The sequence below is a fragment of the Rhinatrema bivittatum genome, chromosome 8 (genome assembly GCF_901001135.1).
Source record: "Rhinatrema bivittatum chromosome 8, aRhiBiv1.1, whole genome shotgun sequence".
Taxonomy (NCBI): domain Eukaryota; kingdom Metazoa; phylum Chordata; class Amphibia; order Gymnophiona; family Rhinatrematidae; genus Rhinatrema; species Rhinatrema bivittatum.
In genome coordinates this window covers 35,371,371-35,394,300 of record NC_042622.1, presented here as the reverse complement: position 1 = coordinate 35,394,300, position 22,930 = coordinate 35,371,371, and the positions used below count along the sequence as shown (strand labels likewise).

The following is a 22,930-nucleotide window of genomic DNA, read 5'->3' as shown; positions in this document are numbered from 1 at the left end:
TGAATATATGGATAATAAATCAGCAAAGTAATATCAACATTAAAATACAGTATCACAGTAAGCTGTACATAAATCAATACAGGTAAATAGGAGACAGACAGAAATAAAGATAAAACATTAAATAAAGAATAATAAGGAACAAACGAACGAACACCTGCCTTATATGCCCTCATATAAACCAGCATCGTAGGAAATCCAGAGGACTTTGTATGGGCCCGGAGACTCTGAAAAAAAGAACCAGCTCTCTGTTCCTCCTCAGCTCATCTATTTCAAATAAGCAAATGCTATGTCTTATATATCCCTCTCTGCAAGTTAGGTGCTTCAGTTTGCACTTTTCCCCAGGAAGGTATTTCAGTAGGAGTCTGTTCTGATCCGTAGCTGAGATCTATCTAGCTTGCCTAAAATTAATCTTACACACCTCCATTGTATGCAAACATTCTTTGTGGGCAGCTTCTACCCCTGGAATAATCCTGCTTATCTGTCATGTTTAGCATTGTTTTTTAGTTTGATGATTGTAGCCTGGAGTTAAAAGGTAGGAAAAAAACCATTTACCAAATGTAATAAATGGCAAAGCTGCTGGAACAGTGACAGTGTGATGCACTGAGGAGGCTGAGCGATGGTTGGAGGTAGCTCCATGTCAGCCAGGAGAGCCTGATCCAGGCCTGGATTTACTGTCCCGGGCGGAAAACCAAGCCTGGCTGAGCGTGGCGTTACAAGGAGTCACCGGAGCGGCCGCTTTGCTTCCTTTTAACGCTGGGCTTGTGGTTTTCGTCGGCTCTCTGTGCCTTTAAGAGGGTGTCGTCGTGGCTGGCGAGAGAGTGAAAGCGACTTTGTAACTTCTCCGCCGAGCTGACCTCCTCCTCTGTGTCCGGATCCGGTAAGTGAGTGCTGCTGCTGCTGCTGGGCTCACATCTGGCCAGCTGAGCGCCTAACTTGCCTCCTGCCCTGTAGGCCACTTGCCAGGCTGGAGTTCCTCCGCGGATTGCTGGCCTGGGTCGGTTTTAGGGTTTGATTTCGGTGGGCAGGGTTTGGCATTGCTTCGAGCAGCAACAAAGAAGAGATCGGGACAAAATCTGCCAGCAGGGCAGTCGGGATCCGCGATGTTTGACCGGCGCTTGCAAAGTCGCTGCATTCCTGTTGTCTGTTTCTATATAGAGTTAGATAAATAGAAGTAAATGTAAGCGATTGTTTTTCCCTCCACATAACTATATATAATACACTTAATTCTTCTGAAATGTTTGTCACTTTGGTGAGGGTAGTCCTCGATTTTGTTTTTCCCGAACATGATTTAAATGTTTCGAGTTGACTGTTGAAAGATTTTTTAAAACCTAGAACGATATTTTGGGCCCGATCTAATCTCATTAGTTTTTAATTATCCCTTCGTAATACTTTTTTTTTTTTTTTCAAGTAAGGCCAGCGTAAGTAACGGAAAAAGAGAGGAGAAATGTAATACAATTACACAAAGTAATTCTTTGCCGTGGGAGACAGAGGGGGGAGAGCTGCATGACAGATGTTGGCCTGTGATTAGCATCAAGGACCCCTGCACCCACCGAGCCTCCCCCGGCTCTCAGTATGAGCGATTCCCACGTGGGCCCTTTCCGATAACCCGATTGCACAGAATCGGACAACTGGGGCATCAATCGTCCTTGGTCTGGGTGCTGCCACTGCTCCCTGCTCTAGTTTCTCTGTTTGTCCTAGAAACCTGTATGTCTGCATACTTACCGTCTGAAAGTTAGCAATGCTCCTGAGCTGCTGGCACATATACATTTGTGAGTAGCCTGGGAGCGGAGGAGTAGCCAAGTAGAGCAGCAGGCTGAGATCCTGGGCAAGCAGGATTCAAATCTCGCTCCTGCCCCTTGTGATCTGGGCCAAGCCACTTGGGGGACTGATGCAAATAACGTGTGGGTTAAAACTTTAATGCTCAGGTTAAAAACTGTTTTAACTCCTGATGCAGTAAGCTCATTTTATGCAAATGTATTGGGAGTTAGAAAAGTGCACAGACTGGAAAGTGTGCATCCAAACCAGAGTTAAAATGTGTGCTCACTGCTCAGTGCAGGCTGAATGCAGTTAAAAACTATGGGGAGCTGGGGAGTCTCTCAGACGTGATTTATGCAATCAAAAGTGCTTTTGAACGCTCAAACCATTTTTTTTGTGTGCATAAATAAATAAATAATATTTATGCACACAAAACATGCTTTGCGAGCACAAAGCCTGGTGTGAGAATTTCAGCTCCTGACCATAGACTGACATAAGTGCTGAATTCTGGACTCCTCCTCTGAGCAGGAGTAAAATTTCCAGCACTAAGAAAACCTGAGGTAAGCCATTGCCATTGCATCTCTCTGCATTGGGGGTAAGTGTTAATGCCTTAATTTGTATGGGATTTTCATGCAAGGGCGCTAAGCAGGATGCACAGTTTTACACACAGCTTTTTTTGGGTGTAAAACACCTTGCTGCATCTGGAATAACATTTGCACACAAAAAATGTGCGGACAACTGCAGGTCAAAACATGTGCTCTTCCTCGGCCTCCGGGGACAGGAAAAATACTGTGCCTGAATTTAACTCGCTTTGAGCTACCAATGAAAAGGTATGGGCTAGAAAAAAATACATAATAAATAAAATAGACATTGCTGTCCAGAAAATAAGCTGATCAGTTTATGATGGCTTCAGACAAGGAAAGTCACTGAGACCAGGACTTCACACTCTGTAGAATTATAGGGAGTCAGGAAGCCCCAGGAAGTGTCTGGTTGGTGCTGTACAGTGACACCCAGTGGCTGATAGGAGAGAGCGACTGAATCGACCTCTGCAGGGAATTGTGACTTCTTGATCCTGTGCCTCGCTGCCAAAGGACCAGCATGGTGACAGCCAGGCAAGCAGGGAAATAATGGACAAAAAAACTCCTTGGTGGCCTGTGTTTGAAGGTTTCCTGCGGATGCTTGCACTGAGCAGCAGGACACTGCCAGGCAATCGCTATAATGTTAAAAAGTACAAGAGAATTGGAGGTGACTCTCCCAATTCGCCGTATGAAGCTTTGCGCTCTGCTGTCCTCAGCGATTCCAAAGCACAGTAAAAATGTCTTTCCTCTTTTCAGATGCAGCACTAACGGCAGAGCCTGAACTGTGGACCACTCTCTGTTAATTGATTCATCTAGTCCCTGCCAACATGAGAGGTGAGGGGGTGTTCACCATAGAAGAGGGCATTTTTTATTTTTTTTTAAAAAAAGTCCATATCTTCATTTCCTTTGCTCTCCTCTGATGTCAGGCACAGCAGTAGTAATTTTTAAAAATTAATTTAGTTCACCTGAATAAATCCTGCAAATCAAGTGGACGTTTTCTTCTAGAAAATGTATTTATAAAAAAAAAAAATGTAATTATTTGAACTGGTTTCACAATCACAATCTCCGAGAGGCAGCGTGGGGTATTTTCTACCTGGCTCAGGAAGGGTTGCTTTCCGTAGTCCCTGGGCGGGGAGTAGTGATATGGGACAAAATGCAAAAGTTGCTGTTTATGGATGCCAAATCTCGAAGCTCCTGATTTGCTGCCCGGGAATGCCAGCTCTTGCCCCAGGAAATGTAGCGTTGCCTGGGCTGGGGCACTTTCCAGCCAGAGCAATTCAGAAGAATGTTGGAATTGCTATGGAAGGAAAAAGTCCTCTGTCTCTCTCTGTACGGAACAGATTCGGTGTGCACCTCACCAACGGGCCATTGGATACGCGTTTTTGACGCGCTAGCGTTACCCCTTATTCAGTAAGGGGCCAAAAACGCGCGTCCAACCACCCTGAACCTAATAGTGCCCGCAAATGCATGTTGATGGCCCTATTAGGTATTCCCGCGCGATTCAGAAAACAAAATGTGCAGCCAAGCCGCACATTTTGCTTTCAGAAATTAGCGCCTACCCAAACGTAGGCGCTAATTTCATCGGGCACTGGGAAAGTGCACAGAAAAGCAGTAAAAACTGCTTTTCTGTGCACCCTCTGACTTAATATCATGGCGATATTAAGTCAGAGGTCCCGAAAGTTTCCAAAAGTAAAAAAAAAAAAATTTGAAGTCAGCCAGCAGCTGTCGAGTCGAAAACCGGACACTCAATTTTGCCGGCGTCCGGTTTCCGAGCCCATGGCTGTCAGCGGGCTCGAGAACAGACGCTGGCAAAATAGAGCGTCGGCTGTCAAACCCGCTGACAGCTGCCGCTCCGGTCCAAAAGGAGGCGCTAGGGATGCACTAGTGTCCCTAGCGCCTCCTTTTGCCTGTTTTTACAGCCGGGCCTCATTTGAATAGAGAATCGCACACACAGGAGAGTGGCCTGTGTACGCGCCGGGATTCTCCCGCGGACTTTACTGTATCGGCCCGCAAGTCTCTGCTGACAGGCTGAAGCTGGAGCACAGAGAGGTAAAGTGACTCGCTGAAAGCCTCGCAGCAGATGGTGGAGAGGGAAACTGACCTGGGGGGGCTTTCAGGCAGTCAGCGCAGCACGTGCTCTGCCCTAGAAAAGAAAAAAAGGTTGTTTGCACCTGAAACTATCGGAGGAGAAACAAAACTCCATTGCAGGATATAGGAGGAGGTGAGCGAGTGCTGCAGAATCCCCACCTCACCTCGGTTAGGGGCTGAGTTTCGGGATCCAGAGTTTCCATGGCAACCAGAAAGCTATTTTTCTGTCTGCCAGCTAGTCTGCGCCGTTTTTGGCTTAAGCTCTCGTTTAGCTGAACAGAGCATGTCATTACTGTCTCTCCAGCAGAAATTAAAAAGCTGTTTGAAGTGATCGCTAGCGAATTGTTCGGCCCTCCAAGTCCTGCTTAATTAGCATCTTGGGAAGCAGTTGCCATGGTTGCAAAGCCCGGCTTCAGATCCTCTGCCTTCAGTCTCTTTCAGAACCTGTCCCGCCTTGATGTGATCAGCTCGGTACACAGGAGAGCCACGGACGGGACCCAGTGCCCTTCCTGAGACACAGCCTTGTGCCAGGACCGGCACCTTTTTTGGGGGGGTCAGCTCATTCTACAGCTTGCCGGTAAGGTGGGGACCCCCCCCCCCCTCCTCCCTTCCCACCTTTAAAGAGATGGCAATCTCTTACCCACTTTGGGGGTTGATTTTTAAAAGGTTTTAAGCACACAAAACCCGGTTTATGCACAGAAATCCCCTTTCGGAAATCAAAAGGGGGGCCAGAGCACGTAAAAGAAGGCCAGGAATTCAGTTATCAATGCGCTTTTCACCCACGTTCACCAGAAGTGTTCTGGGGCGGAATTTGGTGGTAGGGAAAGTTTTTTGCGCACACAGTTTGGATTTTTTTTTTTTTAAAGCAGGTTCTCACCGTCGTGCACGCTCAGAGTTGCACCGGCTCAGGAGCAGGTATAACTTTGCGCACAGATGTCGGCGCGCATACCGGGGACACCCACAAATTTTCAAAGCAGATTTGCATGCATACATCTGTATTGAAAATTCAGGCTAAAGTATAAAGCACCTGCAGACTTTAGCCATATGCAGCTTGTTTGAAATGTTTACCTTCTTTAGGAGCAGCTGTAACCTGTCTGACCAGAACTGAAGTTATGTAAAGCAGAGAAGTTTTAATGTCACTATTGGTCAGGGGGGGCGGGGTTTCTGTCTTTTTTTTTACTGTTGCACAGCAATCGAAAAAAATAGCTTTGTCAAAATGATGGGGAGGCTCGGAATATGCAACCTAACATTAATTCCAACTCCTGATGCTAATCCCTTGATGTTGCTTTTCAGATAAAGATGACCTGTTTGGTAGTAAAATGAATGTATAGTGTGTCCTCCAAGAATTACTAGTTTTCTGGGAAACTCATTACCTCAGCATGGGTAAGTGACTGTTTCTCATATTAAAAATCCATTCATTCTTCTCTTTTACGTGTCTGCATGTTTTATTCTTTATTTGCTTTGACACACTAATTGTTAGTCAACACAGCCTGTTGATATTTCTGTAGCTGGCAAGTGTAAGTGCACAGCTTGCCTGATTTGGTACCGAAGCCAATAATAATAATTAGAATTGATGACATATTTGCTCCTAGTAGGATCCCAAAGTACACTTTTCTATAATAATCGAGAAACATGCACACAATTGCCTTTGGGCTGAAATGTCTGGATTATCATTTTGGTGCTTGATCTGTTTGACAGATTCCAAATGGGAAAGGAAACCAGGAACAATATTACCCAATTACAGTCACAGGAAATAGGTTGCATGGCTAATTTATTTCTGTTTTCATTTAATTCACCTACCCATGCTGTATAGTTTGTTTACCTAATCTTGTGTTCCTGGAATTTGACTCTTTGTAGGCTGTACCTGTTGGGTGTGCCTCAGCATTATCAACCTGTTTAGCTGCGGCTCATAAGCAATGTCCTGTTTACATTTAATTTGCATGGAACGGGATGAGAATTAACGTTTGATTTTCCACTTTCCAGGTTGCACTGTAGCGGTCCTGCTATCCACAGCGGTGTCTGTGCTGGGAGGGATCATTTTCGGGTATGAGCTGGGTATCATTTCCGGCGCCTTGCTGCAGCTGCAGGCCGACTTCTACCTCAGCTGTTTGGAACAAGAAGTCCTTGTGAGTGCTTTGCTCGTTGGTGCCCTCTTGGCCTCCTTGATTGGAGGGCTTATCATTGATAAACATGGGCGGAAAAACGCAATACTTGCCAGTAATCTGGTGGTGCTGGCTGGCAGCCTGGTCCTGCTTTTGGCTGGATCCTTGGTTTGGCTGGTGATTGGCCGCCTCACAGTGGGATTTGCCATATCTATCTCCTCCATGGCTTGCTGCATCTATGTCTCTGAGCTGGTGGGTCCCCATCAACGTGGCATGTTAGTATCCCTTTACGAAACGGGCATCACCGTTGGCATTTTACTTTCTTATGCACTGAACTACTTCTTGTCGGAGGTGGCGGGGGGCTGGAAATACATGTTTGGCTTGGCTGTCATACCAGCTGCCGTGCAGTTTTTTAGCCTCCTCTTCCTACCTTCCAGTCCCCCCAAGTTAAAGCCTCGGGACCAAGAGAGTCAGAAAGGCCTCATTCAATTACAGAATATTGAAGGAACGGAAGAGGAAAAGCCTGAGCTGCAGAATGAGAGACCTTATTCCTTCCTTGACCTCTTCAGACGTCGTAACAACATGAGAACGAGGACTTTAGTCGGACTCGGTTTGGTTCTGTTTCAGCAGTTTACGGGGCAGCCCAACGTTCTTTACTACGCGTCTACCGTCTTCCGTGCAGTGGGATTCCAAAGTGACTCTTCTGCTGTTTTGGCTTCTGTTGGCCTAGGAGTAATGAAGGTCATGTCAACATTGGTTGCCATGGTTTGTGCAGACAAGGCTGGAAGGAGGATTTTGCTGATTACTGGTTGCATAGTTATGTCCGTCTCCATAACTGGAATTGGTATCCTAAGTAGCACAGTTGCATTAGATTCCCACAAGGACTGCAGTGGTGCTGCAAAATCAAACCTGTCCAATGAATCCTTGAAGCTGGCCTCTGTCCAGCCCACCGTTCAGTTCCTCACCCTATCTTCAGACACTGGCAAAAATCAAGTCAATCAAAGCTTTACTGTTCCTGGATTGCAGACGCTCGCAGCACACTTAACTTCTACAAGGCAGAAGAGGTTAATTACAAACTCTTTGAATACTTGGAATATTAATCGGCATGTTCAGTCGGACAATGCAGTGCTACAAAGCACTAGTTCCCCTTCCAGTTACCTGCTTTTTAATGAACGTACAGCTTTAAATTGGATTATTTTATTGAGTATGATGGCATTTGTGAGTGCATTCTCCATTGGATTTGGGCCAAGTAAGTATGGACTTTGTACGTGCTGTTCTTGCAGTAAGATTGATATCTGACTTCTAAATACACCGTCTGTCCTCTTAGCACCTGCATAGTAAGGCAGATTAGTACTCTGTGCTTGAGAGAATTCAAAGTACTAACAAGCTATTAAAATCAAAGGAAAAATGCAGATATATTTCATTTCTTTTCTGCAGAAATTCATCATTCAAAGCATGTCCTTTAATAATTCAGACAGAATGGTAAAACAAGGGCTGACTGGCCTTTATTTACACCTCCTCCACCCTGCTCTCTCCCTTGCCATGCACGTTCCTCCCCATTTCAACCTTTCACCATTCCTGTGGTGCTTTCTCTCTTCTGTCCCTCTTTCCCTCCCATCAGCCACCACAAAATTCCTACCACCTCCATCACTGCTCTTGTTCTTCCACCCCATCAACCTGCCTTCCCCGCCCTGGGAAGAAGAACACTGGCACTGGGGTAAGGAAGAGAGGGAGAAGTGGAGATAGCTTCAGTATAGGTTAGGAGGGGGAAGAGGAGCAGAGAAGGGATCCACATGCATTTGGCATGGAGGGATGGAGAATCTATTGCCACCTAGGGTGGAGGAGTTGGAGGGAGGGACATTGAGAGAGAGAGAGTGATCAGAACTAGGAGTCAGGCAGGGAGATGGTGGGTCTTTTTTGTTTTTGATAAAGGATCCTAAAACCCATGGATTTTTTACTGGTTTGACAGATCAAGTGGCACACCTCCTTTATAAGAAGGTCAGACCGAGGTCTACTGATGTCTGCTCAAACCTCCAGGTAGTGCTAAGACCTGTACAAGTGCTATGCAGCATGCCCAAGGTTGGCAGTAATACAGTGAAGAATAAGGATGTGTGAAGAATTTGAACTCAAACTTAAGTAGATTTCCCCCTGGTTTAAGAGTGACGGAAAGAGTGCATATTCTTATGATTAATATATATAGATAGGGATTTGCAGGCAGCTCTGGGCAAAATCCGAAGTGGATTTTACTATAGATATGGCTTATCATTTAATAGGTTTTTTTTAACCAATCCAATAAAACCTGTGAATTTTTCCTGGCTTCCTTGATCCAGCTGGAGACCTTCTGCATAACGTTTGTGGGCTATCACACACAAGTTACATCAATTTTCAAAGTGAATGTACACATGTGTAAGTTTCATTTGAAAATCATCCTGACAAAACTAACCCTTGCGCAATTTCTCCCGCTATTTCTGGTGGATAGTTTTGCACGTTAAAGTACACATATAAAGGCCACATGAGCACACTTTTACCCACGGGCAATTTTAGAAAAAGGCATTTCTGTGGGTAAAGCGCAGTTCCTAGTCGTTGGAGCTTATAACCTAGTCAGGACAGAAATACAAGATGTTCAGTAGAATTAAATAAGAACTTTTGAGCTAAAACAGAAAGGCCATAACTGAGAAAGATTAAAGTAGGTGGTTGTAGGTGGGATTAAGTTTAGGATATTAATGGAGTATAATGAAATATAATATTGAGTCTCTAAATATTTAAAAGACATCTTGCTATTTGTCATCCATAATAGGCAGAGAAGCTGAGAAATGGACTCTGTCTGGAGGCCAGATTGGTGAACCTGTTAAACATGTAATAGGAAGCATGAGTGGTAGGAGCTAAGACAGGTGGGTTATATGCAGTAGGAGTCAATGGGGATTATCCATTAGCGGCATGATTCTCTCAGGCACTGAATCTTGGCCTGCCTTATGCTTCAAGTATATAGGACCCATTTCTGAATCAGGACCCACCCTTCCTGACCTCTCCCCCTGTTCTCCTGCCTAATTGCTGCATGGGCCTGTCGTTCTCCTAACGCCAGTTCATTTGAAATATTTCCAGTGCTAGACGGCGCTGCCACTATAGAGGGCGTTAGGTACTTCCATCTCCCCTGTTAAGTTGCTACCATCCTTGCAAAGTGCGTAAAACGTTTTTCTCTTGCACTCTTAACTCCCAATAGTGACATGGCTGGTGCTGAGTGAAATTTATCCTGCTGAAATAAGAGGAAGAGCATTTGCATTCTGCAACAGCTTTAACTGGGTGGCAAACATACTCATCACCCTTTCATTTCTGGATGTAATTGGTAAGTAGCTAATATTTATTTTTCTCATGTTCTCAGTGGCAGAAATGAATACATTATAAAACATGGGATGCTAGTGCAGGCCAATCAACGGATTGGTTCAGTAGGCATGAACAGCCAGTGCAAGCCCCCTGACTCTCGCCACTAACATGACTTTCAAAAAGTAAAAAAAAATACTAAAACGTTAATATTTTTAAAAATGTTCTTGTCTTATTCGAGGTGGTAATGGCAGTATTGCCATTGGCAGTGGGCATTTTCAGATAAATGCTATGACCTGTATGGTCAGTTGCCCTAGTTTGGGGTCATGCTTGGGCAGGTATTTTATGATTACACCCATTACTGTGGGCACGACCACATGAATGAATACATAAATAAATAAATAGTTTAAAATTGTGCACATAAACTCTCCTAATATATATCTTATTTATTATTTTTATCTTTCTAATTATTATTCTAGTTTTCTCCGAGACCGGCGTGTGCTACAAGTCACCTGCACTTATTCCTATCATTGGTCACAAAAACCTCCTTCCTCTCCACCTTTTCTTTATATGGGAATACGTTCAGTTGTGAATGTGAAAGTGCTAAAGACTTTTAATAAAACTGAAGAACCCCAACAGGTCCAAGTCCCAATATTATTCACCTGATGAAACAGTGCTTACCTTAGAAAGCGAGCACTGTAGAAGCTGGGCTGCAGCGATGAATAGAAAAACGTGTACGCGTTCCGCCCTCAGCTGCTTCGGCGCAGTTCTTTCTCCATTGCTGGTTTATTTTTACTTTTAAATGCTACTTTTCAATGATGTTAGCACGTCATGGCGTAGAGATGTTTCTGTGCCATTATTCGAAAGACGAAGAGCAGACTGCGTTCACTTTTTGAGGCTGAACAAAATAAAAGCAAATATTTTTAGTGCTAACATCATTGAAAAGTAGCATTTAAAAATTTTAAAAAACCAACAATGGAGAAAGAACTGCGCCGAAGCAGCTGAGGGCGGAACGCGTACACGTCGGCGTTTTTTCTATTCATCGTTGCAGCCCAGCTTCTACAGTGCTCGCTTTCTAAGGTAAGCACTGTTTCATCAGGTGAATAATATTGGGATTTGGACAGTTGAGGTTATTCGATTTTATTCAAAGACTTTAGCACTTTCACATTCACATCTGAACGTATTCCCATATGAAAAAAAGGTGGAGAGGAAGGAGGTTTTTGTGACCGATGATAGGAATGAGTGCTGGTGCCTTTGTAGCTCACGCCGGTCTCAGAGGTCTTTTCCTCCAGAGAAAAGAAAATGTAAATAATAATTAGAAAAATAAAAATAATAATGAGTAAAATATATATTAGAAGAATTTATGTGCTCATCTTGAAACTATTGCCTTTCATTTTTGGATCTGTGACTTTTTTTGTTAGTTTTCCGTGTGGAATCTCTTCACTACCCAGCATTTGTTTGTTATAAATAAATAGTCAGGAGACCCTCTTTTCTGCAGTTTTACAGGATTCCCTAACAACGTTATAAAACCATGTAGGAACCAAATGAAAGTTTTGCAAAAGCGGAATATAAGATATTTAAGATAAATACATACCTATTACAGCACGCCCGGAGGCCTAAACGGAATGGTTTTATATTGGGGAAGCTCGAGCTCAGGTTTTGTACAAAGCAGTAACTGAGGTTGAAATGATGGAGCCTTATGGGAAATGGCTGCATTTTTATTGCTATCAGAGTCCATCCTCGGAGCATCTGACCACGTTGGTAAACTACTGGTGCTGATCACTCTGACTAACTCAGACATTAGCAGGTCAGATCCTCCAGGCTGAAAATTGCCCCTTCCACTGGCTAACGGTCCGTGCGTCCTTTCACACAACACCCGCACCTTTAGCCGGATTTTAAAAAGGCATTTCCTTGGGCAGGTGCAGGTCCGAGAATTCAGGCATGGAATTTGAGTCTTCAATCGCTCTAGGCACACAGTTTTACCAGTGTGCTCCTCATTCCACAGAAATAGTGGAGCTTCTGGACCTGCCTACCTGTTGGGCTAATTTTCTCTTCAGACATTTGCCACGAAGTACTGGCTACAAAAGAGCTTTGAATCTAAGCGGGCTATTGAAAACTTCCCCCTCCCCTAGCATTAAAAAGGTCAGCATTATTTAAGGGCAATGAGTCCTACAACTTACAGGATTCTGGGTCTTTTTCAAGGGGAAATGCAACTGCATGATTGTCCTGCTCTTTTACTCGAGGTGCTATCGGCTTGTCTTGGACCTTTCTTCTTTATGGCGTGATGGGAGTGGCCGCCGTTCTCTTTATTTACCTCTGTGTTCCTGAAACCAAAGGGCAATCACTTGACGAGATTGACAAACAGTTTTCGGGTAAAAGGTAGGTGAATTCAACCATTCTCATAAATCCTGAGCAAAAAAGGGGTAGAAATAAACCACCCTACAATGTAAAAACAATAGATAAATAAAACTCAACGGGGCAGCTTTTCTAGATGGTGGAGATCCCAATATACAAACTCATTCTTGGCTGTGGGCCTTCAGGTGCCTTATTGCGTGTGCAACTCATTGGTCGGTAACCCATTTCTTTGTAACCTCCCTCCAAGATAATACTCTGAAGGAGCAATATAACCACTGACCGTTGGCTCTGTAGAGCTCGCTAGGCCACGCACTGCTGTACAAATCTGAACCAGAGGTTCTATGCAGAGCTAATGGGGCCTGCCCTCAGGATGCACGCATGCGCACAGACATGGATCGAAAATAAAATACTCCCATCAGATCCTCTTGGACCCCCCGACATGTGTTGAACAATGTACATGGTTAGGACATACAACACGTGCAAAAGCAGTCTGTGAGATGGACTCGCACACACACTCGCTCAGCGTCTCTTCCTTTGAAAAGTAAGCTACAAATGGAGGGCTATTTTGCAGTGAAGGACAAGATGTAATACAAGAAACAATCCTTCTTAAGCAAGAACCACAGAGTCCAGTCTTTTATGTTCTTAGCCTTATAATCTCCATCCCAGGGCAGCATTGGTTCAAGCCCAGGTTTTAACTTGAAATCTTACTTTGGCTTGGTTGACTTGCTATGCATTTCCAATTTGTCCTCTAAATCTAGGAGTTATCAACCGAATTGTCGGAAAACACCCAGCCAGTTGGGTTCTCAGGATATCCACAGTGAATGTAAATGAGAGAGATGTTCATGCACTGTCTGTATTGTATGCAAATCTATTTCATGCATATTCATTGTAGATATTCTGAAAACTCCACTAACTGGCTCTGTCCTGAGGGCTGGGTTGAGAACCCCCCTATAAGTCTGATCAGTATGAAGTGCTCTTCATGCCGACAGAAGATGTAACATACTGATGTACAACATTTGGCAGTACTATGGAATGAAGGCTCTCCAATTTCAGTGATAGTCCCCCCTCTCTCAGAAAGTATGCCCTGGCAACTCGGATTCCTTCACTGGCCATGGCCTGGAAGACAAGTCTCCTTTGAGATAGATCCCTGCAGTGCTGCTCTTCTGCCTGCAGGGGTTGCTCCTGTAGAAGTAGCCAACTTCCCTTCCTCTCCCTGATCTTGAGCATTTCACCATCATTCGTGGCCAGGCCCCGCAGGTCTGCAAGCTTGATCCTGACTCTCCAGCACCACAGCCAAGCCAGCCCCACTTTTAAGATTTTTTAAATGTATTTTTTGTTATGGGAGTCTCTGTTTAGTGGACACTTGGGCCGTCCCGCTGGAGACTGGGAAAGGTGGTCAATGTCTCTAGTGAATAGCAGGCTGGGAGGCAGATGTTCAGGCAGGACGTAGATGCTCTTCACCCTGGAAGCTGTAGCAGGATTCAGATACTGGAACCAGGCAGGAATAGTAGCAGGATTGGGTACCGGAACCAGGCAGGAACAGTAGCAGGATTCGGGTACTGGAACCAGGTACTATAGCAGGCTGGCCGGAACCAAACCAGAACTGCAGTAGGCAGGCACGAACCAGCAGGTACTGTAGCAGGAACGGAGCGACAAAGCAAGGCGAGTCACTCCGGGGCACAGTGAAACAGGAAACCGGGAATCTAACCCGTTGCAAGGAAAAGACTGGATGGCTGTGGCCGGCTTATCAAGGCCATGGCGTCTGACGTCAGAAGTTGGGCGGAGTCACCAGTGGCGGGAAACGGCCTAGAAAATCGCCCAAGTGGCATGCGCGCGCGCCTAGAGCCGGGCGTCCACGGGAGGGCTTGCAGCGGGTGCAGCCCCAGCGGGGACGCTGCCAACCAGGCCGCAGACCCGACCTCTGGAAGCGGGGAGCAGGTCCGAGGGCCTGGCCGCGGTACTCGCGGCCAGAACCGCAACATTTTTCTTTCCAAGATTCCAAGAGTTCTTACAGTTTATGCTTTTCCTGACCTTTCTTTTTTTCCCTCTTCCACTCGTGTGACAGTATTTGGAGTGGATTATTAGTGGCAGCTATCAGCAGTGAAGCCTGGGAAGAGAAATGCCTCTGCTGTCGGTGCAGATTTAGCTAATGGAAACTTTTTTTTTCTGCAGGTTCTAGAGAGCTCAGGCTAGATTAGCTTGCTGGAGTGGTCATATGTCAAAGAAACATTATAAATAAATAAATAAATAAATAAATAAATAAATAAAATGCTTGCGGCTGGTGAAGCCAAAGCTCAAAAGTTGCTTGCCCGGCTGGCTTTCCAAAGAGAGCTGCTCTTGAGAGCTTACCTGCCTTAACTGGACTGCACCAGACAGTGCCCTGATTTCAGCTGCTCAAGAGTATTATTAGCAAGGTAACTGAACACTGCATTTCCTTAGCAAAGCCTCTTGCAAATCATAGTGATCATGAAGTCCAGAGCCTGCACTGAAAACTGAATGAACATTGCATGCAGCCTGTCTGAGCGCACGCTCATGTCCCATCGCCCGCCTCGGGTTGTGCGTGACTTCAGGTTTATGCAGGGCTTGCAGGTTGACAGTGCGACTTCCACTGCTGCTGTCCTAAAAGAGATGCATAGCATTAAATCCCATCAAGGCACTGAAAAATAAAATGGTCAAATTAGCTGCGGGAAGATATATTTGAGGTATTATGGTCTGACCATTTGATTATTTGTTGGTCCCTAAGGAGCCAAAGAGAGATTAAAATTGAGATGAAGGAAAAGAAGTCAGTAAAAGATAAGACCGACCTGTGTGTGAAATCTTATGGAAACTGACTAACAGAAATGAGAGCGATTTAACAGAGAGTAAATGACCTGTACAGAATCAGAAGATTGTTGGAAGGGTGTTCTGAGTCAGAATATAATGTTGTAGCCCCGCAAAAAGGTAATATTTGTAAAAACAAAAAAAAACCCCACCTAGAAGGTTAGAGCCCCTTGTTTCTAGAAAGAACCATTGGATTTATGATTAGAAACTTATCAAGCATAAATAAAAAAAAAAAAAGAAACTTGTCAAGCAGACAGAAAACGGGGGAAACTGAAGACTGTGGAGGCAAGGCGGGAATATGTAGAAGGTTTGACTAAATATAAACAAAGAGATTTTGAGGTTTGAAGAGATTATTATACACAGAGTATGAATGTTTCATTAAATAATTCTAAACTTAGTGAGAGGTTCTGAAAGAGCTGAAGATGAGCTGCGTGGTAGGGAAAGTTTAGTTAACCTTTTTATCCAGAAGATTTCAGATCTGCACTTGTCGTTAGAGAAAGAAAGGATGACCGTGGTAGGGGTAGTAACTATTAATGTGTGTTGCGACCGCGAGGCCTGCGGATCCTGATGCGGGTGAGGCCTAAGGCTGGTGTTGAGAGCGCAGAAGCGCGGTCGCTAGCTCATGGGAGAGCGTGAGCCCCTGGACCTCGGCATGACTCAGGGAGGAACAAGGCAGGGTCAGCCCTCCACTGAACCTTAACGCACCAGTGTGACCCAGCAACGCAATGCTGGTCACAAGAGTAGCCCTCCGGCTACTCAGTAGCCCTTCCGGACCCGCTGCTTGGGAACAACGAGTGCGTGAGGCAAGACGGAGGCTGAGGGCAGGAACAAGACAAGACAGGAACTCAGGAACTTGGAAGACTCGGACAAAGACTCAGAAAACTCGAACAAGGATTCAGGATACGCAGAAGACTCGGATGAAGACTCAGGATACTCAGAAGACTCTGACAAGGATTCAGGTTACTTGGAGGTCTCAGGCAAGGATTCATGATTCTGGCGAAAGTACTGGGTGAGAACTGCATCGCAGCGAGCCCTACACAGCCACCCATGGCTGGTCTTGAACCACACTGAACGTGAAGCAGACTCCAGATGAAGTAGTGGAACTTGAGACTGGAACATGTCGAAGATTCAGAAGAGAGCTGCACTGGGGTGCGCCCTACACAGCCGCCTATGGCTGGTCGCGGACCACGCTGGAGCGGAGCAGGTTCTGGCAGAGTCTTGGGCATGGACAGAAGCAGGCACAAGGGACTCTGAACACCGGATCAGGATTCAAGACTCAGGATTCTCAGAAGCAAGGCATTAAAAACAGGAGTCTTCTGGAGGCTTGTGCTGCAGACGAGAAGGAGGCAATGTGCCACGAGGCACCCTATGCAGCCCCCCATGGGCTGGTCACGGATCACGACGGTGGCAGCCAGGACAGGTGGACGCAAGAAAACTGGGACCTGGTTGCAGAGGTGAAGATGAAGGCATCAGGAACACAAAACATCAGGACATGGAACAGGCGACGAAGGAGCTCTGATGAAGAACAAGACCAGGAACATCAGGTCAAGGAGACCAGGAACACGGAACGAAGAGCCATCTAGAGAAGTGAAGACCATGAAGGACCTTGACCCGAAGAGGAACACAGACAACCGTGGATTCTGGATCGAAGGCCCTGAGGAACAGGAGCTGAGCCCTTTTATAGGGCTGAACCAGGAAGTGAAGCTGATGAGGACTTCTGGTGGGGCCGTGGGCTTTTCCCGCCACTGGCCCTTTAAATCAGAAGAAGAGGTGCATGCCGGCACCTAGAGGAGGGCCCAGGGAGTGGGGCAGGACCACGGACAGTGGCAGCCTCCAGGCTGCAAAGACGAAGAGCAGGCAGAGGCGTCCCAGCGGTGGCACTAGGCTGCAAGAGGATCCTTGGCGGTGGCCTCCGGGCCGCAAGATTGCGTCAACAGCAGCTTCCCGAGTGGCGCAGGCTGTAAAGAGGATTCCTGGAGGTGGCCACCAGGCCATGAAGAGGAGAGCCTGATGGTGGTCCTCCTGCCGCAAGATAGAAGAAGTGTGCGGCAGCTGCCACGAAGAAGAAAGGAGCAGCAGGGCCAGGCCACGAAGAGAGGCGACAGTCGCGGCCTCCGGGCCATGTGAAAATGGCGGCGGCAGTAGCCTGCCGCAGGAGGCAAGAGCAGCAGTCTGGGCGGCAGCATGGTCCAACGGCGTCGGCAATGGAAGTGTTACGCTTGGGCTCCGGTCAGGAGTCGTGAACACCACCCAGCAGGGTGGCTCCAGGTGGAGAGAGACAGGAAGCTAGAAACAGTGTCAGGTTCCAGGCTGGGTCAGGGCAGGCAGCGAGTATCAGAGTCTGGGTTCAGGCTGGGTCAGGGCAGGCGGCAAGTAGCAGTGTCTAAGTACAGGCTGGGTCAGGGCAGGCGGCAAGTCAGTGTCTAAGTACAGGCTGGGTCAGGGCAGGCGGCAGTCAGCAGTGTCTGGGTCCAGGCTGGGTCAGGGCAGGCAGCAGTCAGCAGTGTCTGGGTCCAGGCTGGGTCAGGGCACAGTAAGCAGGGCAAGGCAGGTCAGAAGGCCCGTAGGCCACACACACAGAAGGCCCGTAGGCCACACACCATAAGCGGAGCAAGGCAGGTCAGAAGGCCCGTAGGCCACACACACACAGAAGGCCCGTAGGCCACACACACAGAAGGCCCGTAGGCCACACACCATAAGCGGAGCAAGGCAGGTCAGAAGGCCCGTAGGCCACACACACACAGAAGGCCCGTAGGCCACACACCATAAGCGGAGCAAGGCAGGTCAGAAGGCCCGTAGGCCACACACACACAGAAGGCCCGTAGGCCACACACCATAAGCGGAGCAAGGCAGGTCAGAAGGCCCGTAGGCCACACACACACAGAAGGCCCGTAGGCCACACACCATAAGCGGAGCAAGACAGGTCAGAAGGCCCGTAGGCCACACACACACAGAAGGCCCGTAGGCCACACACCATAAGCGGAGCAAGACAGGTCAGAAGGCCCGTAGGCCTCACACACACAGAAGGCCCGTAGGCCACACACCATAAGAGGAGCAAGGCAGGTCAGAAGGCCCGTAGGCCACACACACACAGAAGGCCCGTAGGCCACACACCATAAGCGGAGCAAGGCAGGTCAGAAGGCCCGTAGGCCACACACACCCAGGAGGCACGTAGGCCAGGTATGGAAATCAAGGAAGAAGGCCCAAAGGCCACGCAAGGCAAGGCAAGGAAAGGCCCAAAGGCCGCGCAAGGCAAGGCAAGGCAAGGCAAGGCCCGAAGGCCGCGCAAGGCAAGGCAAGGCAAGGAAAGGCCCGAAGGCCGCGCAAGGCAAGGCAAGGAAAGGCCCGAAGGCCGCGCAAGGCAAGGCAAGGAAAGGCCCGAAGGCCGCGCAAGGCACGCTAGAGCAGGGAGCCCAGGTGAGCTCGATGCCGAAGCACCGAGGCAACTGTCAGGCAGGGTTATAAGGGCACACCCAGAGCATAGAGTGGACATAGGAGATGGACTGGGCCTGTCAGGAAAGCCAGCACTAGAGGGACCCCTGGTGGTGAGGCGGTAGCACAGCAGCCACAGCCGTAACAGTACCCCCCCCTCAAGGCCTCCCCCTCCTCCTGGATCCCATCTGTGCAGGAGGTAATCAAGAATAACGGGAGACCACTCCGGGGGTGATGCGGCAGGTTCAACTCCTTCCCGAGGCAATAAGGCAGTCCATAACCCCACCTGGGGTGATAAGGCAGACGCAACCCCAACCTGGGGCAGAAAAATAGTCCATAACCCCTCCTGGGACAAGGCGGCAGGGTTAGACCCCTCCTGGGGTAGCAGAGGCGGTGCAGATTTCCATAACCCCTCCTGGGGTGACAAGGGGAACACAAACCCCACCTGGGGCAGAGAAAATAGTCCGTAACCCTTCTTGAGGCGATAGTAGGACCGGTCCGGACCCTTCCAAGGTCGGCATCAAGACCGGTACAGACCCCTCCAGGGGCGGCAGCAAGGCCGGTACGGACCCCTCCAGGGGCGGCAGCAAGGCCGGTACGGACCCCTCCAGGGGCGGCAGCTGGGCCGGTTCAGCAGGCTCAGTTAGAAAGTCTGTTAGTAGGACTGGTTCGGACCCCTCCAGGGGTGGCAGCTGGGCCGGTACAGCAGGCTCAGATAGTTGAGTAACAAAGTCAGTTGGCAGGACCGGTTCGGACCCCTCCGGGGGCGTCAGCAGGACCGGTATGGACCCCTCCAGGGGTGGCAGCAGGGCCGGTTCAGACCCCTCCAAGGGGCGGCAGCAGGACCGGTATGGACCCCTCCAAGGGCGGCAGCAGGACCGGTATGGACCCCTCCAGGGGGTGGCAGCAGGACCAGTTCAGCAGACTCCGATGGCTGACTCAGGAAGTCTGTCAGTAGGACCGGTTCGGACCCCTCCGAGGACGGCAGCAGGGCCGGTTCGGACCCCTCAGAGGACGGCAGCAGGGCCGGTTCAGCAGGCTCAGATGGCTGGGTTAGAAAGTCTGTCAGCAGGGCTGGTGCGGACCCCTCCGAGGACGGCAGCAGGGCTGGTTCAGCAGGCTCAGTTAGAAAGTCTGTTAGTAGGACCGGTTCGGACCCCTCCAGGGGCGGCAGCTGGGCCGGTTCAGCAGGCTCAGTTAGAAAGTCTGTTAGTAGGACTGGTTCGGACCCCTCCAGGGGTGGCAGCTGGGCCGGTACAGCAGGCTCAGATAGTTGAGTAACAAAGTCAGTTGGCAGGACCGGTTTGGACCCCTCCGGGGGCGTCAGCAGGACCGGTTTGGACCCCTCCAGGGGCGGCAGCAGGGCCGGTTCGGACCCCTCCAGGGATGACAGCAGGGCCGGTTCAGCAGGCTCAGATGGCTGAGTTAGAAAGTCTGTCAGCAGGGCTGGTGCGGACCCCTCCGAGGACGGCAGCAGGGCCGGTTCAGCAGGCTCAGTTAGAAAGTCTGTCAGTAGGACCGGTTCGGACCCCTCCAGGGGCGGCAGCAGGGCCGGTTCAGACCCCTCCGGGGATGACAGCAGGGCCGGTTCAGCAGGTTCAGATGGCTGAGTTAGAAAGTCTGTCAGCAGGACCGGTGCGGACCCCTCCGAAGACGGCAGCAGGGCCGGTTCGGCAGGCTCAGATGGCAGCAGCAGGGCCGGTTCAGCAGGCTCAGATGGCTGAGTTAGAAAGTCTGTCAGCAGGACCGGTGCGGACCCCTCCGAAGACGGCAGCAGGGCCGGTTCGGCAGGCTCAGATGGCAGCAGCAGGGCGATGTTAGCAGGCTTGGCCCCCTCCTGGGGCGATGCAGCAGGCTTGGCCCCCTCCTGGGGCGATGCAGCAGGCTTGGCCCCCTCTTGGGGCGATGCAGCAGGCTTGGCCCCCTCTTGGGGCGATGCAGCAGGCTTGGCCCCCTCCTGGGGCGATGCAGCAGGCTTGGCCCCCTCTTGGGGCGATGCAGCAGGCTTGGCCCCCTCTTGGGGCGATGCAGCAGGCTTGGCCCCCTCCTGGGGCGATTGTAGCAGGCTTGGCCCCCTCCTGGGGTGATGCAGCAGGCTTGGCCCCCCCCTGGGGTGATGCAGCAGGCTTGGCCCCCCCCTGGGGTGATGAAACAGGCTCAGATGGCAGAGCAGCAAGGTTTGAAGTAGTGCACATAGAAGACTCAAGTAGCACTGCTGTGGGCTTGATACCTCGAGCCACACTCTGAGGCTCCTTATTTTGTTTCTGGAGGAGCAGTTTAGAGAAGGCACAGGCAGTTCTAGGACGTCTAGGGAAGGTGCTCGTTAGTGTCCACTTGGCAGCTGTGGGAAGCTGAGCCCTGCTAGAGTTAATCAACTCTCTCCGTTTGAGAGAAACCTGTTCCTGAGGCTCTAGCACTGGTCTCACAGAAGCCTTCTTGGCCAGGTAAGTCCTGGGTTTTTCTATCCACAAACTGCCAACAAAAATGTCTGTTTTAGTTGAGCCAGAAACAGAATACTGGTTAGGAGAGCTGATAGCTTTTTCTAATTGCACAGCTGGTCCTAGAGCAGAACACCGGGGGCAGGGTTTGCCTGGTGGTAACAAACACGGAAGACAGGAGCATTTCCACCACCCTGGTTTAGGAGCCAGACAGTTCAAACACTCCTGATAGACAGAGACATTTTTCTTGTTGCAGTTATTGCATGACCAGTGTTCCTGACCAACAAGTTCACAGGCTAGACAGTTCTGATAGCTTGGATAATTCAAAGTCTGACAGGAATTGCAGGTATAAAACTTTAAAGAAGGAGGCATCTTGAATTAGTGAAAAGTTGACTCACCGGCAGGACACAGACCTATCTCTTCCCCTGGAAAATGTGATGGCTTCGGCATACTGTTACGCTTGGGCTCCGGTCAGGAGTCGTGAACACCACCCAGCAGGGTGGCTCCAGGTGGAGAGAGACAGGAAGGTAGAAACAGTGTCAGGTTCCAGGCTGGGTCAGGGCAGGCAGCGAGTATCAGAGTCTGGGTTCAGGCTGGGTCAGGGCAGGCGGCAAGTAGCAGTGTCTAAGTACAGGCTGGGTCAGGGCAGGCGGCAAGTCAGTGTCTAAGTACAGGCTGGGTCAGGGCAGGCGGCAGTCAGCAGTGTCTGGGTCCAGGCTGGGTCAGGGCAGGCAGCAGTCAGCAGTGTCTGGGTCCAGGCTGGGTCAGGGCACAGTAAGCAGGGCAAGGCAGGTCAGAAGGCCCGTAGGCCACACACACACACACAGAAGGCCCGTAGGCCACACACACACAGAAGGCCCGTAGGCCACACACCATAAGCGGAGCAAGGCAGGTCAGAAGGCCCGTAGGCCACACACACACAGAAGGCCCGTAGGCCACACACCATAAGCGGAGCAAGACAGGTCAGAAGGCCCGTAGGCCACACACACACAGAAGGCCCGTAGGCCACACACCATAAGCGGAGCAAGACAGGTCAGAAGGCCCGTAGGCCTCACACACACAGAAGGCCCGTAGGCCACACACCATAAGAGGAGCAAGGCAGGTCAGAAGGCCCGTAGGCCACACACACACAGAAGGCCCGTAGGCCACACACCATAAGCGGAGCAAGGCAGGTCAGAAGGCCCGTAGGCCACACACACCCAGGAGGCACGTAGGCCAGGTATGGAAATCAAGGAAGAAGGCCCAAAGGCCACGCAAGGCAAGGAAAGGCCCGAAGGCCGCGCAAGGCAAGGCCCGAAGGCCGCGCAAGGCAGGCTAGAGCAGGGAGCCCAGGTGAGCTCGATGCCGAAGCACCGAGGCAACTGTCAGGCAGGGTTATAAGGGCACACCCAGAGCATAGAGTGGACATAGGAGATGGACTGGGCCTGTCAGGAAAGCCAGCACTACAGGGACCCCTGGTGGTGAGGCGGTAGCACAGCAGCCACAGCCGTAACAGGAAGAGGTAAGAGGCCTGCTTGTGGGATGAGCTCCGCGAGCAGGATCATAACAATGTGTCAGAAGAATGGTCAGAGTTTTCCACGCTCATGATCCCTAGGTTTGGAGATGAGATTTTGCAGTTAAAGATTGGTTTTAGTCTTATTGATCCATGGCCTTTTTGAATAGGTCATACATTAGTAACCTAAAACTTAACTAGGAACTGAACAAATTTGAGATGAAGGCAGCAGTCCAGCAGCAAGTGTGGGGCCTTCAAGTCTTTTGCATCGAGTGTCACATGTATGATTTTTTACCCGCCGGTGAGAGATTGTATGTGTGCATCCGATGCAAAGAACTCCTGTCTCTCAGAGAACGAGTCTGATCCCTGGAGGTTAGAGTAGCAGACCTGGAGGAGCTGAGGCAGACAAAGAGGTATATAGATGAGATCTTCAGGGACATAATAGCCAAGTCCCAACTCCAGTCTGGCAAACCTGGTGCTGCCTTGGAGGAGGAAGGTCTCATGATCGGAGAGCATCAACCTGGTGCAGCAGGAAAGGATCCTGTAGCAAGG

At 49.3% G+C, this 22,930-nt stretch overlaps 1 protein-coding gene across 3 annotated transcripts in view; it reads left to right on the top strand.

The window, feature by feature from the left end:
- The first annotated feature begins 685 nt into the window (after positions 1-685).
- SLC2A10 (solute carrier family 2 member 10) overlaps positions 686-22,930 on the top strand; it is a 43,319-nt gene continuing 21,074 nt past the window's right edge. The window contains exons 1-7 of one of the 3 annotated variants that reach the window (XM_029613092.1): positions 686-877; positions 3,090-3,167; positions 4,853-4,998; positions 5,715-5,804; positions 6,405-7,772; positions 9,744-9,866; positions 12,085-12,220. In XM_029613092.1, the coding sequence (XP_029468952.1) occupies positions 5,801-5,804; positions 6,405-7,772; positions 9,744-9,866; positions 12,085-12,220 (1,631 nt within the window). In that variant the 5' untranslated portion in view covers positions 686-877; positions 3,090-3,167; positions 4,853-4,998; positions 5,715-5,800. The other 2 variants (XM_029613093.1, XM_029613094.1) reach the window with 2 other exon arrangements.